The following is a 16,388-nucleotide window of genomic DNA, read 5'->3' as shown; positions in this document are numbered from 1 at the left end:
TAGAGTCACAATAAAAACATTACTGTGTACATGGTGGTCCTATGTTGGTTACTATAGCACAGCCACTGTTTCATGTCCGTCCCCTCCCTGGACTCCCTGGCACCAGTGTTACATCAACTGCACCTGTAGACCCCTGGGTTTCCGTGGTCTGTTCCTCTCTGAGCTCTGCTTGCATTTGGAACTATGCCTGGAGATCGCCCACAAGCTTTATTATCTTTACGAACAAGTTTACTTCACCCTTTCCACCGTCGCCTACACACATATCTTTCATCAATTCCCCTACTTGTGGGGGCCAACGTCTGAGCCGTGTTACAGCAATGCGCCACTTTGCCAGCACCATTCCCTGTAGGATGAATCACCTGCATAGTTTCATGTGCTTAGGCTTCAGTATTATACAATACTTGTCTGATCTCTTTAGAAACTAACCCATCCTGTTACCCTCTGAAGGTGTGCAATCATTGTGTCCCAATAGGAAAATAATGTTGGGCAAGTCCAAACCATGTGAAGAAAGTTCGCTGCTTGCTACTTACATTTTGTGCATTTGTCAATACGGGCTGGGTAGATTATATGTAATGTACGGGGGGTATAACTTGTAAACTATGTTGTATTATAGGAGTTTAAATTGTGCATTAGAGGTAGTTGTGCGGACCGCTTCATGGACATTCTCCCATTCCTTATCAGATAGTGGTTCCTCAAGCAGATTATCCCATCTCAACTTAACTGGCAATACCCCGACCTCAGTCGGGCCTCCACTGCATCAAGCCGTAAAGTGCTTTCTTATCAGCCCTTGTTGACTGGTGTGCTGCGTACAGCGCGTAGACTTTCCTATGGGCCAGAGCCCCAATTCCCTGGTGCCCAATGTTGTAGCGCTCAGTCTCAGATACCTGGCGCCTCTCTCTGACCCGCATCCCGGGGTGAGCTCTGCGACGTGCCTCCCGCAATCAGTGGTGTTCCCGCACATCCCAGATCTCACAGTGGATGCACAGCTGTCGCAGGATTCAGCACCGTCCTCCTTTTCCACCACGCAGTCCCTCCTGCACCCCACTTACTGCTAGGGAGTTTGAGTTTAGACCCCAGTGGGCACCCACATATTAGATCCAGTATGTATATCAGCAGAAAGATTGCGAAAAAGGGAAATTACTAGAATTCAAACCCTGTTATAGTATAAGCCATGACAAAATCAGAAAGGCTACTATCAGAGCTTTTATCTCATGAGATTTCTGCCATGATTTGTTGCTGCACTAAGTGGTACCAAAGGGACACGTGGCTTTTTTTTACAGTTCAAGCAGATTTATGAAGCAACTTCCCCATGGAAAAGTAGAAAATGTATTTAAGACCACATTTTTGGGTCAACAGCAGTAAAAAGCATTAGATAAAGACTTTCTTAATGAAAAAAGGCTATGCATTTACGTGCTGTTACCTAATGAAAAATTAAGGTGCTCGTTGCTTCTGTCAAAAACGATGTCGTCTAGTAGCGGTTGTCTTGGCTGTTCTCAATTGAATCAAATCGACGAAGACAACTGATTCACTATCAAGGGCAACCAAGGCGAGAAACCATATGGTAACCCTAAATTTAGCACTAGATTTTCAGCTAAAGATGTGTGTGTAGGTATCCAGCTATAAAAAGACAAGAGCTCGATTCTCAATGTTTTGTTCTACGGGAACCGTTTCTCATTTTACATCTGATCTTAGCAAAATAGGGTCGAGAGGCTGCCAAACATTGACCTTACCGTTTGCCCCCGTATTAAATTCGACTGATTGTGCCCCTGGATCGGCTCTCGACTACTTTCCAAACATAAAGTTACAGACGACCCGGAAGTGATTGCCCATGACGCACTCAGACCTCCGGGTTGCAAGAGGTACGCGTCCAGCCTTAACATGACGCGTTTAGGAAAAGCTAGCTGCCATAACACGGACTCGAAACGCAGCATGGCCGTAAGCAGGAACCACATACTGTAGAAACAGTATGTAACCCCGAAAAAATGTGTATTGCCACTGACACCTCGGTGACCCACCTTGTCTCTCCACATGCCGCTGTCAGCCCTCGCTGTCTTCGCCCCGCCTCCTCTAGCGTGAGCAGACAAAAGCAGTCGCACGCCGAGTCGAGGGTCTGTCGCAGCAAACCGTCTTGAAACTCGATGTCCAAGATAATGAGCACGGTAGCCGTTGGAAATGGCGTAATTGAGTGACAAAATAGTACTGTGTCTGGAGTTTTCCGTCTGGTAATATTATGTGCCTAGTAACGCTGGAGCTCTCAATTTCTCCAGCTTCTTCGTGCGTGAATAGTGATTCCAGTCCAGGCTTTTGCGATGACCTTGCCAGTATTAATCTGGACCACAGGTCCTAAAATTCAAGTAAAATACCTGGACTACTCACGCGTAAACCCGAGAAACAATGCGTTTTCTTGAGAATGTGTCGGGAGCTGCTATATGGGTAGGAGGGGCGCAGGGGGCATTATCCCCAACCTTTGCATATCACTCAGCATATCACTATATGTTTAGTAGATGCCTAGGGGCGGAAAGACGTCCCCAACCTTTCCTTATCAGCCTGTGCGACAGTGGCCGACAGTCTGCTGCAGTTTGATAAATCCGAAAGCCTTTCCGTTGAACCGATTACAATATCTTACGTTGGGATCTGATTGCCAAGAAGCACGAAGAGTATGCGTACGTGTACTTTTTATTCATAATAAATGACACCACAGTGGCCCTGGGAGACGTGCATAGGACCACTTGGGCTATATTAAAGTCAACAAGGGGACCCCAAGTAAATCAGCAGGGGACCTCGGGGAGTAAACTTTTTCAAAACAACAGTGGTCCCATGCAAACAGTAATGCACTTAGAGCAATAAATATAGACACAATCGACTCTATATTCAAATTGACATGTCCAGCCGGACAGAGGTCTTAGTCTTTACTTCAATCAAAAAGCTACACGAAACAAGATTCCTTCAACAGATCAGAGTAGTGGGGCACAAGCCTGTACCCAAACATATGCAGATCAATACAGTGAGGGAAACACAAGACAAAGCAGGACTTTTAAGGCAAAAGCTGCAGTTTTCTGAAGTAATACAAATGCACAGAAATTTCAAACTGACACCTTTACAAACATGTAACATATGAGATACGTTTTTATGCAAGGTGTGTAAGGACGTCGACGGCGTTTCGGTCCCACTAAAAAATCATGGGGACCATCATCAGGACATTGTATAAATGCCTATTAGATTAAAGCCTCTATTGCCTAGGGGGGAGAAAAGGGAAAAAAACATATATACATTTAAAAATAAATAAGCTCTTACAACACATATGGTGATTGGTGACTGTACGTTGTGTGATACTGTATAGTGGTTCAATGTGGGAGTTGCCCAGACGAAAACCAGCCTGCAGTCATAGGACACAGAAGGTAGAAAACTCGGACTGTAGTCGTCACAGGAGTGGAACTGGACGTGTAGGTGCAGTTATGGTGGAATTGTGCCACTGAGGGACTATCATCAGGGTGTTAATACATGCGAGTCAGGCCATCAAGGAGACTAAAATGAACAGACTAATGGAGGACAGTGTAACCTGAGGCAGAGTGGACAATACAAGGGGATGGCGGCGCAGTGTGTAAAAAAACGAGTAGCAGTAATAGATACAAGTAATGGAATCGAATTTTACATATAGGCAGAGGTGATGACGGCGTAGTGAATTCAGTCAATTGGTGCTAATGGAGGTATACAATCAACCCATGCATATCGGGATTAAAGTGATGGCGGCGCAGTGACCAAAGAAGTTCAGGGAAGGGAAGAGGAACGCTTACCGAGGAGGCTACCACGGTATACTCAGGGCAGACATGCCAACCCTCCCGATTCAGGCGTGAGACTACCGATTTGAAGGCTAGTCTCCCGCCTCCCGATTCCTGCAAGCAAAAACCCGATTCCTCGGGGATTCAGCTGACAGGGCTTGGTATTGTGTAAAGTGCCAATTCTTCCAGCAATAGTCAGAGTGGCCATGCAGGGGCTCTAGAAGGGGTGAAAACCCAACAAAGCGTCATTAACAAGGGAATGGTCTTTTAAAGACCTGTGAAGTATTGGGGGGGAGGGCTGTGTGTGTGCACAGGAAGCTGTTTTAGCCCGGCTGTCACACAGGGGGGTGGGGAGGGGGGGGGGGAGCATGCACTGCCAGCAACCTGCCAGGCCGGTGCACAACACTTGCATCACCCCCTCTCTGCCTGCCATTGCGCTCCATGCTTCTGAAACGTATGAAAAAACGTGCTTTTGTGTTTCAAATGTCCAATCCTGCAACAGTACGCTTCCAAAGCCCATACATGCCAGTAACCCGATTCAAGGCTGTTACAAGGCTCAGTTCTCCCGATTTTTATTTTTTTTAAATCTCCCTCTTTGCTCTTCTGAAATGTTGGCATGTATGACTCAGGGTGGGAGCCGAGGTCGCGGTAACGGGCAAGTTAAAACCTAAGGGGCAGAAGAGGTAAAAGGATGTTCAAGGTGCCGAGAAAATAGAAATTGCCGAGGAGCACTCGGGAGAGGACATGCAAGCGATACAGGCTTACCCGGTAATAGGTTGTGGTGGATGCGCGTCGACTCGTGTGTCTGAACGCGAGTAGGGAAATGCCTGGAAGTGGGTGAAAAGGAGTAATTAGAAAAACCACAACGCCCGTTAAGGGGAGAGAGTTCGGTCCGGGAGCGGGGCTACAGGGCTAGACTTACCGGGTCAGTCGGCTCGAGTTCCCTTCCGTGCAATGCAGGTTCTGGATAGCCAGGAAGCCGCACGTATTAAAAGGGGGCAGGAAACGTCCGATAGGTTGTGGGAGTCCTGGCATGGAAATAGAAGAGGGACAATGCCTGCTCCACTAAGTAAGGGCATAGGAATGGAAGATGGCCTGGCAGCCATTTTGGAGTGGTGAATACTAATAGAGGAGATTGAATAGGACCACTCGGGCAGCAGTAAAATTAGGGTTGGCGCTAGGGCGGGCCCGGAGCAGCTGAACGATAGCAGCCTGACAGCAGCCAGGTGGGGGCGCAGCGAGAGGGTCAGTGGCAGGTGCGCGCAATCCAGCATCGATCACAGTGAGGGGTGAAGTTTATGGGCTGGAGGGCACAGCATCTTCCAGAGGAGACCTCCGTCACTGCTTGTCGATTTTAAGAATGAAGGTTCAGCAAAGCTCCCTGGTCACCTATTCACTGTCACCTCTCCTCTGAACCGGCCTACCGAAGATTCGGAACAATGCTGTTGTGCTGTCCTGGGGGTACCCTCAGGCGCTTCTTTCCACCGAGTCTCACACCAATTTGACTATTCCTCCATCCACAGAGTCCTCTTGCGCACTTAAAAATAAAGTGCAGCAGCCGTACCTGTAGCAGCAGCCCAGGACATACACCGTCTGCTCCTCGCCGTTCGGATCCACCTGCTCCAGGGACATCCCTGATGCAAGCCCCACTAGACTCCTGTCGGGGGAAAGTCCCCCCACCACCTACACCGAAGATCGAGGCCTGCGCATTGTGCCTTCGGTTGCCATAGTGGGGAAATTGGTCTGGTGCATGACGCTGCTATTTCCTGAGATATCTCATTGTTATGAAGGACAGTCGAAGCAGTGGTTCTTCAAGGTTGTTTATTCCAGTATAAACATATAAGCACAGGCGGAGCCAGGAACACATCTCATAGCAAAGCAGCCAGGTAGTTACTGACTCATAAGAGAGAACACAGTAGAAGTAAGGGTAAACATTCTAGAGGCTCGCTCCAGCGTGAGCCTTAAAGCTACACTAAAGAATAATCACAACATAACACCCCCCCCCCCTTACAATGAACAGAAGGGAAACGGTGGAGGGAAGGAAGGGTAGGCGGGAAAGAGGAGACAATACCAGAGACAAAACAAGGAAGTCTACTTAACATAATAAGGAAGTCTACCTAACATAATCCTTAAGCCAACCAGGCGAAACTCTTAACCTCTTAGAATTATCTGTGACTGGTAAATTTGGAGCAGGGCAAGAAGTCACCTTAGTGTCACCAACCAGAGCAGGGCAAGAAGTCACATCAGTGTCACTATCACTAATCACCACTTCCCCCTCCCCTAATTGAGGAAGTGACAAATCCGGCGCTAACTGAGACTGTAAATCAGTATTCTCGAAATAATCCTCAACCCAATCGAAATCACCACAACATTTCTTCTCAGGCTCCACGTTCTCCACATCGTGACCTTGGCAGCTGTCAAAAGCCACATCCTTTAAATTCCAAACTTTGCCATCGCTCAGTCTAACAGAGTTCCTGAGAACATCAACAACCATCTTAGGCGAATCAAATTTATTCTCACCCTTCACCACTCTATAAGGTTTCCTAACTCTTACCCAGTCACCAGCTTTTATAACAGCGTCTTTAGCGCCATGACGTTTATCATAGTATACCTTGCTTTTGTCGTGAGCTAGAACAAGATTTTTTTTCACTTCCTCCGGGGACCACTCCTGAACACTGTCTTTAAAAACCCAACCTGGATTAAACTTGCATCTGGGTAATCTACCTCTCATCATTACAAAAGGGGAGACACCCGTACAATTATTTACAGTGACTTTGTAGGACCACACAGCCTTCTGTACCTCCAATTTCCAATCTAACTTTTTGTTGTTAGCTGCTTGCAAAATACCTTTAATAACTCTATTAAAGTGCTCTACTGTTCCGTTCCCACTGGGATTGTACAAGGATGTGGTTTTATGTGTGATGCCACATTTTACAAAATACTCTTTAGCATCTTTTGATAAAAATTGAACTCCATTATCCGTTAGGATATTTACTGGTAGTCCTTCCATTACGAAAATTTTGTCCAAAAACTTTAAAACAATTTGGGTGTCCACTTTTCCTACGGACTTAACTATAGGCCATTTGGTAAAGAGATCAATAGCTACCAATCCGTATTCCTTCGCATCCCCAATCGGACCAAAAATGTCCACCGCAATAGTCTCCCACGGAAGACTAGGAATGAGTCCCTCACTCATGGTTGGTCTCAAAGTCTTCAAGGACTTGTCAGCTGAACTACAAACTGAACAACCTCTCATAAAAACTTCTACCTCTTTGTCAACTTTCGGCCACCAAAACAAATTTTTGACAGCTAATTTTGTTCTTACAATGCCAAAATGTCCCTCATGGCACAACTGCAAAATCCTTTTCCTTAAACCCACAGGTGGGACGATTCTATCACCCCTCATCAAAACTTTTCTTTCTAATGATAGCTCAGTACGAATTTCCCAATATGATTTCAAACTGCCTGACATAAACTTTTCTTTAGGCCATCCTTGACAGATAAACTTTGAAACTTGCACCAAATCCTTGTCCAAATCATGCTCTTTCAACCAATCCTCCCTGCTGATGGCTGGAACCCCAGAATCATGTACAAACGCCACCGTGAATTTCCCCCATGGGTCATCAACGCACTCCTCTAGAGGGGAAGGTAATCTCGATAAGCAGTCGGCTATCACATTATCTCTCCCTGGTACATAAGTGATGCTGTATATGTATTTTTTCATGCGCATGGAAATCCTAGCTAATCTAGCCGAAGCGGTTGCAGTGCCCTCAGTGGATAAGATGTGGACTAACGGTCTATGATCAGTCCTGATGTTAACCATCTTACCCCATACAAAGGCACAAAAGTGTTCTAAAGCCCATGCACAGGCTAAAGCCTCCCTTTCTATGATAGGGTATCTGCTTTCTGCTGGTGGTAAGGCTCTGGATGCAAACAAAATATTCCTCTCTTTTCCGTTTTCTCCAATTTGTGACAAAACAGCGCATAAACCTTTGTCGCTTGCATCGGTTGTCAAAAGACAATCTAAATTAGGATCAAAACTAGATAAGGCATTTACTTTCTGAAGTTCCCACTTAATCTCAGCAAACTCTCGTTCACATTCCTAAGTCCATTCAAACCTTACATTCTTCTTTAACAAGGACCTGATATTATATACCTTAGAAGCGAAGTTTTTAATGAACTTAGCGCAGTACTCTGCCATTCACAAAAAGGATTTGATTTCTTCCTTAGATTCAGGTGCAGGCGAAGCAACAATGCTTTCAATAAGTGATGCCTTCGGCCTGACACCCTCCTCGCTGATGATATGACCAAGATAAGAGACGCTTCTCTCACCAAATTTACATTTGGACAATTCAACAGTTAACCCTGCAGAATTAAGTGTTTCAAAAACCTTCCAGAGTTTAGCATCATGATCCTCCTTGTCAGTACCTGCAATTAAAACATCGTCCTGAAAGAAACAAATGCCATCCATATTACCAAACAATTTGTGCATTAAACGCTGAAAAACAGCTGCGGCTGATGCAAGGCCGAATGGCATTCTTATAAATTGGAAACAACCAAACGGCGTGATGAAGGCCGTTAAGTGTCTTGATTCAGGATCCAAAACTACTTGGTGGTAAGCAGCTGAAAGGTCTACAGTAGAGAACCAAGTTGCCCCTCTTAAGGAAGAAACCATCTCGTTAATTTTTGGTAATGGGAAGCGTTCAATTACTATATTCTTGTTAAGGTGGCGTAAATCGATACACAAACGAATCTTGCCATTAGATTTTCTGGCTACAACTACTGGACTAATCCACTCCGAGGAATCTACCTCTTCGATAACACCTTTTGCTAAAAGACCTTGAATTTCTTTTTTAACCTCATCCCTTATCAACAGGGGAATAGGTCTGACCTTGTGCACTTTGGGTAGTGCATCACTCTTGAGCATGATTCTATGCTCAAAACCTTTTAATTCGCCTAAGTGACCACTCACAACTTTAGTGAATTTACTTTTCAAGGTATTTTCTATTTTACTACACTCATCTACAACCAAGACTTTCTCCTTGCTGTTTGGGTCTAAGATGATGTGGAGATTTTTCTGGTCAAACCAACCGAGGACAGATGGTCCCGTTTTGGCTATGTATAATTTACCTCTAGTAAGTCTACCTTTGAAGAGGAAAGTGAGCCATCTGAAACCTAATAAACCTATTCTTTCTCCTGTGTAACTCACGGGATTAACATCTGAGGGATTCAACTTGTCCCCTATTTTATGAGTAATTTTCTTCCTCCATACTTCCTCATTAACAATTGTGTATGGGGATCCCGAGTCAGCATATACATTTACCTTAATGCCACCTAAAGACACTTCGCAAATTGGTTTACCTTCCATTGCTTCATCAGTGATATTTAGCATGTAATTACCCCTTACATTTTTAACACAACCATCCTCATCTTCTCCACTCTCACTGGCACTCCCATCTTCATTCCAAATACATTTAACATCGCTGCGCCTGCGGCACATTTTGCTAAAATGGCCTATTAGACCACAAACACTACACTTTTTCCGTAAAGCAGGGCACGACTTGAAATAAGCCATATGTTCTTTGCTACCACAACGGTAACATTTCCTATCATCCAACTTGTTGTCCCTTGCTTGATTCTTGAAAGGTTGATTAAAGTTCTTGTTCTGAAATTGTTTGGTCTGATTCTTCGTTGTTCCTTGAATTTTGAAAACAGCAGATGACGCTTTATCCGATTCTTTTACTGTATCTTTGACAATGGTAGCACATCTCCCTGTCATTTCCGACTTCCTCATTATGGCAAGAACATCATCTAGAGGTGCGTCACCATTGACCCAAAGTCGATCCTGAATTGGTGAATTGTCATTATGCATGACCAATTGGTCTCTAATGAGGTCGTCATGCAAGTTCCCGAACTTACAGTCAATAGCCAGTTTTTTTAGATCATCAAACCACTCATCAACCAACTCTTCCTTCTTCTGTTTTCTTTGGAAAAATTTGTGCCTCACTACACCAATGCACACCTTAGGTGCAAAGTACCTGTCCATATCAGCAATTGCGTTTTCAAACTCACTTAGGTCAGCATCCACCACTTTTTGCATTCTTGAGAAAGTTTTTAAACCTTTAGGCCCTAAGGAATGTAATAGTATCCTTTTTTTTTGTTCAGGCTTCATCTTAACATTTTCGTCAATGGCGCAAATATAGTTATTAAAATATTCTTTCCATTCCACCCACTTCATGTCAGGTTGAGAACCTGTAGCCCAAAAAGGCTGTGGGGGGCTAATTACAAAATTCTGTTGAGCCATTGCAGTATCTTGGGGTTGATCCCCAGTATCCATAAAGGAGTCAAAAAAAAATAAAACGAAAATGTACTAGTAATACTCAATAAAATACTCAATGTAAGGTAATATAAGTGTCCCGACAATCTCACCTGTGCTCGTAGTGAAAAGCTGATCGATTAATAATCCGCTTGTAAATAATTAATTTTTTGTTTGCTTAGTGTAGGCACTGTAAAGAACGGCGTGTGAAATTGACAAGAGCCGACAGCTGAAGTAATCCCCAAAATGGCCGCTACACAGGGTCACGTAGCGTGACCTTACGCGCCTTCGTCATTCCGTGATGATCGGGGTGATGATGTCGAAGAGTCGCGTAGGCAGGAGGTGGTCGCGCAGCAAGGAACGCGACTGGAACCTTAACAAGCAATCAAACGATGCAGGCGGGCGCCGTCCAAAGATCGTAAGTGGTAACGATTTTTGGCCTACCTTAAGAAGATTGACAAAGTTCTTTCGTAGTAGTAAAAGGAAGGGCGGAGTAGCAGTCCAAAGTAGGAGAAGTGCAGAAATGTAACGAATCCTCCGATATAGGTTAAAGTGTCCAAAATCTTCCTCTTCTTTTTTTTTTTTTTTTAAATAAAAAAATTGATGATCCGGATCCCTCGTCGTCGCCAGTTGTTATGAAGGACAGTCGAAGCAGTGGTTCTTCAAGGTTGTTTATTCCAGTATAAACATATAAGCACAGGCGGAGCCAGGAACACATCTCATAGCAAAGCAGCCAGGTAGTAACTGACTCATAAGAGAGAACACAGTAGAAGTAAGGGTAAACATTCTAGAGGCTCGCTCCAGCGTGAGCCTTAAAGCTACACTAAAGAATAATCACAACATAACACTCATGCCCGACCGTCGGCGAGGTTATGGGTTCCAACTTCCAAAATTGCATAGACGATACCTGTCTGCCAGTAATATGAAGGCGAGGCTAGATGATTTCATTAAAGTGGAAAAAAAATATTTTGTGGAGAGTGATGAAAGTATGCGAGGATTGGAACTTGCATAGCTGCCAAGGTTTCATATTGCTTATTTGCAGGGCTTTAAGTGTGGTGGGGGGAGGGGACGGACGACTGGGGGTGCTTTAAAAGGGGCGTAGCACATTTCTTAAAGAGGTGTGGCCTATCAGAGTAGAGGCCTGCGGGACGGACTTCCATATGGACAATTTTTGCGCATCCAACGGAATTGTAAGTGGCGCAAAGATTACTTTAGGAAAGCCGAAATACTCACCAACAAGTTGTTCCACAGAGGCTACCCACGTCGCCTGGTTAAACAAGCCAGGAAAAGGGCATGGTATTGCCATAGAGACAATCTTCTTACCCCTCAACCAAAGAAACAAATGGCGAGGATCCCTTTTGTATCTAAGTTCAGTCCTGACAGCAACACAGTCAGCAAAATCATCAAGAGAAACTGACCCATCCTTCGGGCTCATAAACTATTCCAAAACCCACCCTTGTTCTCATACCAACGCGGCCGGAATATCGCCAGTCACTTGGTCCATGCCATCACATGGCCCCAACCCCCCAATGAAAGACATACCATTACTGCAGCTTGGGGACTAGACCAGGTCATTGGACACTACAAGTGCCAAAATTGCAGCGTTTGTGAACTGACGCTCAATACCAAGGACTTCATTTACATGGATCGAACATACAAACTGAAGAGCCACACCAATTGCAGAACACAAAAAGTGATCTATGCGATCAAATGCCCTTGCGATCTGGTCTACATAGGACAAATTACGCAGATGATCAAACAAAGGATCATCCAACATAAAAGCAGGATCAAGTGCAAAGTAGCAACGGCGCCACTTGTCCCTCATTTTCACGAGCAAAGACACTGCGACACGGACCTCAGGTGGCAAGTCATTGAAAGACCCACACTTGCCCTACGGGGAAGGGACATGAAAACCCTTTTGAATAAGGCTGAATGTAAGTGGATGACCCTGTGTGATTCGGTCACCTCAGGTTTGAACACTTTAGATGAGTGGAACAATACTGTCACCACGTAATTCCTTGCCTTGTTAAACTCCATTACTTCAGACACACTCAGGTTTAAAAAAAAAACTTTTTAAAAAAAAAACTTTTTCCCCTATTCACTCCGTTCTGCCCCCTTTCTCTGTAATTTTCCAGTCTGTCCCAGCGCACACTCTGCCTGCATTGAGATACTGTAATCGCCACCGGATATGCTGATCATCCGAATTCACTTCTGTGTCAGTGTCTCTGCGGTTAAATACATTTACTGTACATGCACGGGCTATTATTAGCATACATTACGCGATTGTTACACAGTTTTATTAGCTATCCTGTTTTTGAATGACTTACTAGGCATGCTAGCCCAGTACACGCTTCTCTGTTTATTCACTGAGGGGTTTAGGCTCAGTCTGACAATATGATTGATATCTACTTTATGATATGCACTCGTGTCTACAATCACGGAGAGTGCTTAACACAGACTCCTCATTTTTGCCATCCGCACTAGGCGTTTCCCACCACATTGTCGCTCAGTCTGATAATATGATGTATGTTTACTGTATGATATGCACTCTTGTCTACAGTCACGGAGAGTGCTCTATGCGGACTCCCTCTCATTTTTTTCACCCGCACCAGGCGCTTCCTGCCACATTGTATTATATCGCTGTATGTGCCATGAATCTAGTGCCTGTTTATTTATGTGTTGCTCACTACTCTCCAATCCAGCCCCTTACCCCGCCCATTCCAAACTCCCCCTGCCCCTCCCTTAGCCACGTCCCCTTTAATCGGTATCCACCTTCCGGAGAGTGGGCCTCCCATACACGGAAGTTACTGCCTCGAGATACTTCGCCGGCTCCTGCTCGGATTGACTCCTGCCACGCTCATGGATTAACCCAGGTACGAGCTTCCTCCGCTCCCCATACTCAGGTCCCCTGGCCCACAGGGACACACTTGAACCTAACCGGCTCTTTTACGCCCTCAGATCGCCCTGCCTGAGAGACGTGATTTCAGCTCGCCTCTATTTTCCCCTGCCGGAGAGATGTGATTGCAGCTCGTCTCCCTTTAACCGGCACAAGGCTCCGCCCTTGCCCTTCGATGCCCACGGGTATGTCCTTACCGGAACAACACACATACTCTACCTCATGCCACCTGCCAATTACGACTCTCTAATTTGGATCCTTTACCCCCATAGGTTGCGCCCACCGCAGCACCCTGACTCCATTGATTGATCCGAGGTCCGCGCCAATGCGCCCCGTCGCTTCCAGCACTGTCCCAGGTAACGCGCTTTCCTACCCCTGTCTGCCCCCATCGGTCCTACCCTCCAGCGAACCCGCTCCAACCAGGGCCTTCTTTCTCCATAGATCCTACCGGATCCTTCTCAGGTCACCCCGCCGGACCTCTTCTCCGGTTTTTTCTACAGGTAAATGTTTTTTTCCTCCATCCCTCTCACCCCACATGCCCAGCCCATTCCTACACGGCACAACTTCCTCCGGGTTACTCCACCAAGCCCCCACCAGCAACGCAGTGCCTTACACAGGCCGTTGTACTGATAGAGCGCGCAGGTTACCCGATTATAATATTTTTACCATATGCACATTTGGGCCCATAAATTCAATTTACCATATTCATTAATCAGGTAACCTACACACTACTACCAGTAACCCAGTTCATTCCTATTTATTTCCAATGTACCCGACTTACCAATCCTCGTCACGGGTACCTATGATCACAATGGATCAGGGAGCTAGCTGAAAAAGATAAGCAGTCACCAAAATACAATAACATTTATAATACTTGCACCCTTTATAATAACCACAGATTCAGGAAGTTTTGAAAACCTTTATCTAGTTCTCGTCAAAGTCAGAAAGCATAAAATTCACATTGAGTAAACTATCAATAACCAAAATCATGAAAATCGTATAACCATGTAAGAAGAAAATAAGGCCAACCATTTAGAAGTTTAAAGGGAAGGTAAGAACAGCGAACATACTATAATGAACTCACAGAATCTTTATTTAGAAAGGTGTTTCTAAAGGACGGGAAAATAAGGAACATGCTAGTATGTCAATTTTATCACTGTTAATGAAGTGGATAAGAGAAAAGGAACTCAATGTGAAATGACGATAATAGGAATATCCATACAACTAAGGGGAAGGAAAAATGGAACATGCTAACAATTCAGGAACGATCTCTTTGGTTCAGTAAAGGAGGGTAAAGAGAAGGAATATCTATTTATTCAAAGACAGTACTTTAATATCCAACCTATAAGGAAAAGGGAAAATTGGAACATGCTAATAATGGCTCTTTCACGACTTCAGTAATTTGTCACAAGGGAAGGATAAAGAAAAGGAACATATGCAATTATGATTTTAGCAAGATTTCAGGAAGGGATAAGGAGAAAGGACGCAAGTGTATTTCCCTCACAGATTTATATTTACCTAGAACGGTGTGGAGACCCACCCAGGCCACGGGTCAGTTAAGGACAGAAGAAACCCCAAGGAATGCAGTCGCCAGTAGGCCAGCAGGTGCAGAATGGAAACCCAGGACAGGAAAACCAGATTAGGATCAGGACGGGACCACCAAAGTTGAGACCAGCACCCGCAGTTCAGTTGCAACGCCTGCGCTACACCTTCTCTGCAGCTATCAGTCAAAACCCCGATTGGGTTCTCGAATTACCCAGCAAAGTGCTTCGCCAGCACTTAAGTTTCTCAAAACCCCGAATGGGTCTATGAGTCTGTCTGACAGAGTGCTCCGCAACACCTCTGTTTCTCGATCAGCTATTGAGTGCGTTGGGTCAGTGACAGGTCAGCTATTCGGACAAGTCGGACAAATTCTCTAGCTAAACCTAGACTAGTTATACTGTTTTCGGGTCTGTGTTCCACCCCCCAAATGTTGCAAGTGTAAGGATCCCCAATTTTGATTGGACAAAAGAAAGGACAGGTCATCACACCACCCAGGATTTGACTTTCTCTAGCCCATAATTTACATTTTCTGGGCACGCCTACCGAACTTCAGGTTCACATGACGTTTTAAATGTGTGAAACAATGGACAGTGTATTGATTTATACATTGTAGTCTTTTGTCATCTTCTTAGTGGGGTCAGACGAATGGTTCCCAGGCACATCTTGGCTGGTACTTCCATCTGGCTTGGTTTCAAGAACACCGAGTTCATCCCATTGCTGAAGACTGTCATGCGCAGAAGGGATTTTCAACATGGAGTATTCCAGTCCCTCATGCCCAAGGATTTACGATACATTAAAAGTAAATAGAAATAGTTTTAAAACACAGAAAAAATGAATGCACTGTATACCATGAATCCCTATACTACTCCCATTACTTTATAATAACTATAGCATTAGCATTAATGCAGAACGAACAGCTTAGCAAAAGCAGCAATGCAAGCTTCAGGCATGTGAGAACATAAAGCAGCCATTTTAACTCTACTGCGCACGTGCAAAGAGATTCCCACCAGAACTGCGAGTACGTCACGTCACATGGGTATGACCGACGCATGCGCAGAAGAAATTCCGGCGTAGCAGCAGCCATCTTAGTAGCAAGCGTATTACGATTAGAAAACACATAGGCAAGCTTCACTGAGACACCCCAAGGTCAGAATAAAGGGAAAATTAATAAGACAAACAAGTTGATTAATACTATTCGGGTTATTTGAGGTTCATGAGTTCAAGCAAGTCGTTGTACGTGCGAATCCTTGCTCCATCAATCCCCTCTTTGATGATATTTTATATCATCACAAATTAATGGAACAAAATGCCAATTTTTCACATTTTACCCAGTTCAATCTCTTCAAACATTCTGTTCAGCTTTTTCTCAGTATCTTTATTAGGATGAGAATTTTTCACCCTTTTATACATTTGATTATTTAATTCTTCTAAATCAAGCTCATCAACATTTCTTTTCACTCCTCGCTTATTCACAGTATATTTCTTTTTGTGTTTTCGGCATTTGTAGCAAATTATTATTATGAACACTACTAACCCTATTCCCACTATTGGCATCAGTATTTTGCTTACAAGACTTTTACCTAGGTTAGAAAACCAACTACCTACAGCGGAGAGACCATCAGTAAGTCTCTTCCAGGCACTGTCAACCTCAAGTGGTTTAAGCTCTTTTTCCAAATTAGTAATGTTCCTCACATACCATTTGATCTCCACACTTTTGTCAGGTATGTAAGTGCAACAATGTTGCGCTTTCAACATTCTGCAGACTCCGCCCTTTTTTGCCAATAATGTGTCAAGAGCAAGTCTGTTCTGTAAAACCATTGATCTAACCGCAACCAATTCGGTATTGGCCATCAGG

General features: G+C 44.6%; 1 protein-coding gene across 1 annotated transcript in view; it reads right to left on the bottom strand.

Moving 5' to 3' along the window:
* LOC144762430 (methylmalonyl-CoA mutase, mitochondrial-like) overlaps positions 1-5,494 on the bottom strand; it is a 310,401-nt gene extending 304,907 nt beyond the window's left edge. The window contains 1 exon segment of the mRNA XM_078647612.1: positions 5,344-5,494. Coding sequence (XP_078503738.1) covers positions 5,344-5,411 — 68 coding nt within the window. The 5' untranslated portion in view covers positions 5,412-5,494.
* Between the last annotated feature and the right edge of the window lie 10,894 nt (positions 5,495-16,388).

The sequence above is a fragment of the Lissotriton helveticus genome, chromosome 6 (genome assembly GCF_964261635.1).
Source record: "Lissotriton helveticus chromosome 6, aLisHel1.1, whole genome shotgun sequence".
In the NCBI taxonomy this organism is placed as follows: domain Eukaryota; kingdom Metazoa; phylum Chordata; class Amphibia; order Caudata; family Salamandridae; genus Lissotriton; species Lissotriton helveticus.
Note: the sequence above shows the minus strand (reverse complement) of the source record. Positions and strands in the feature narration are given on the sequence as shown.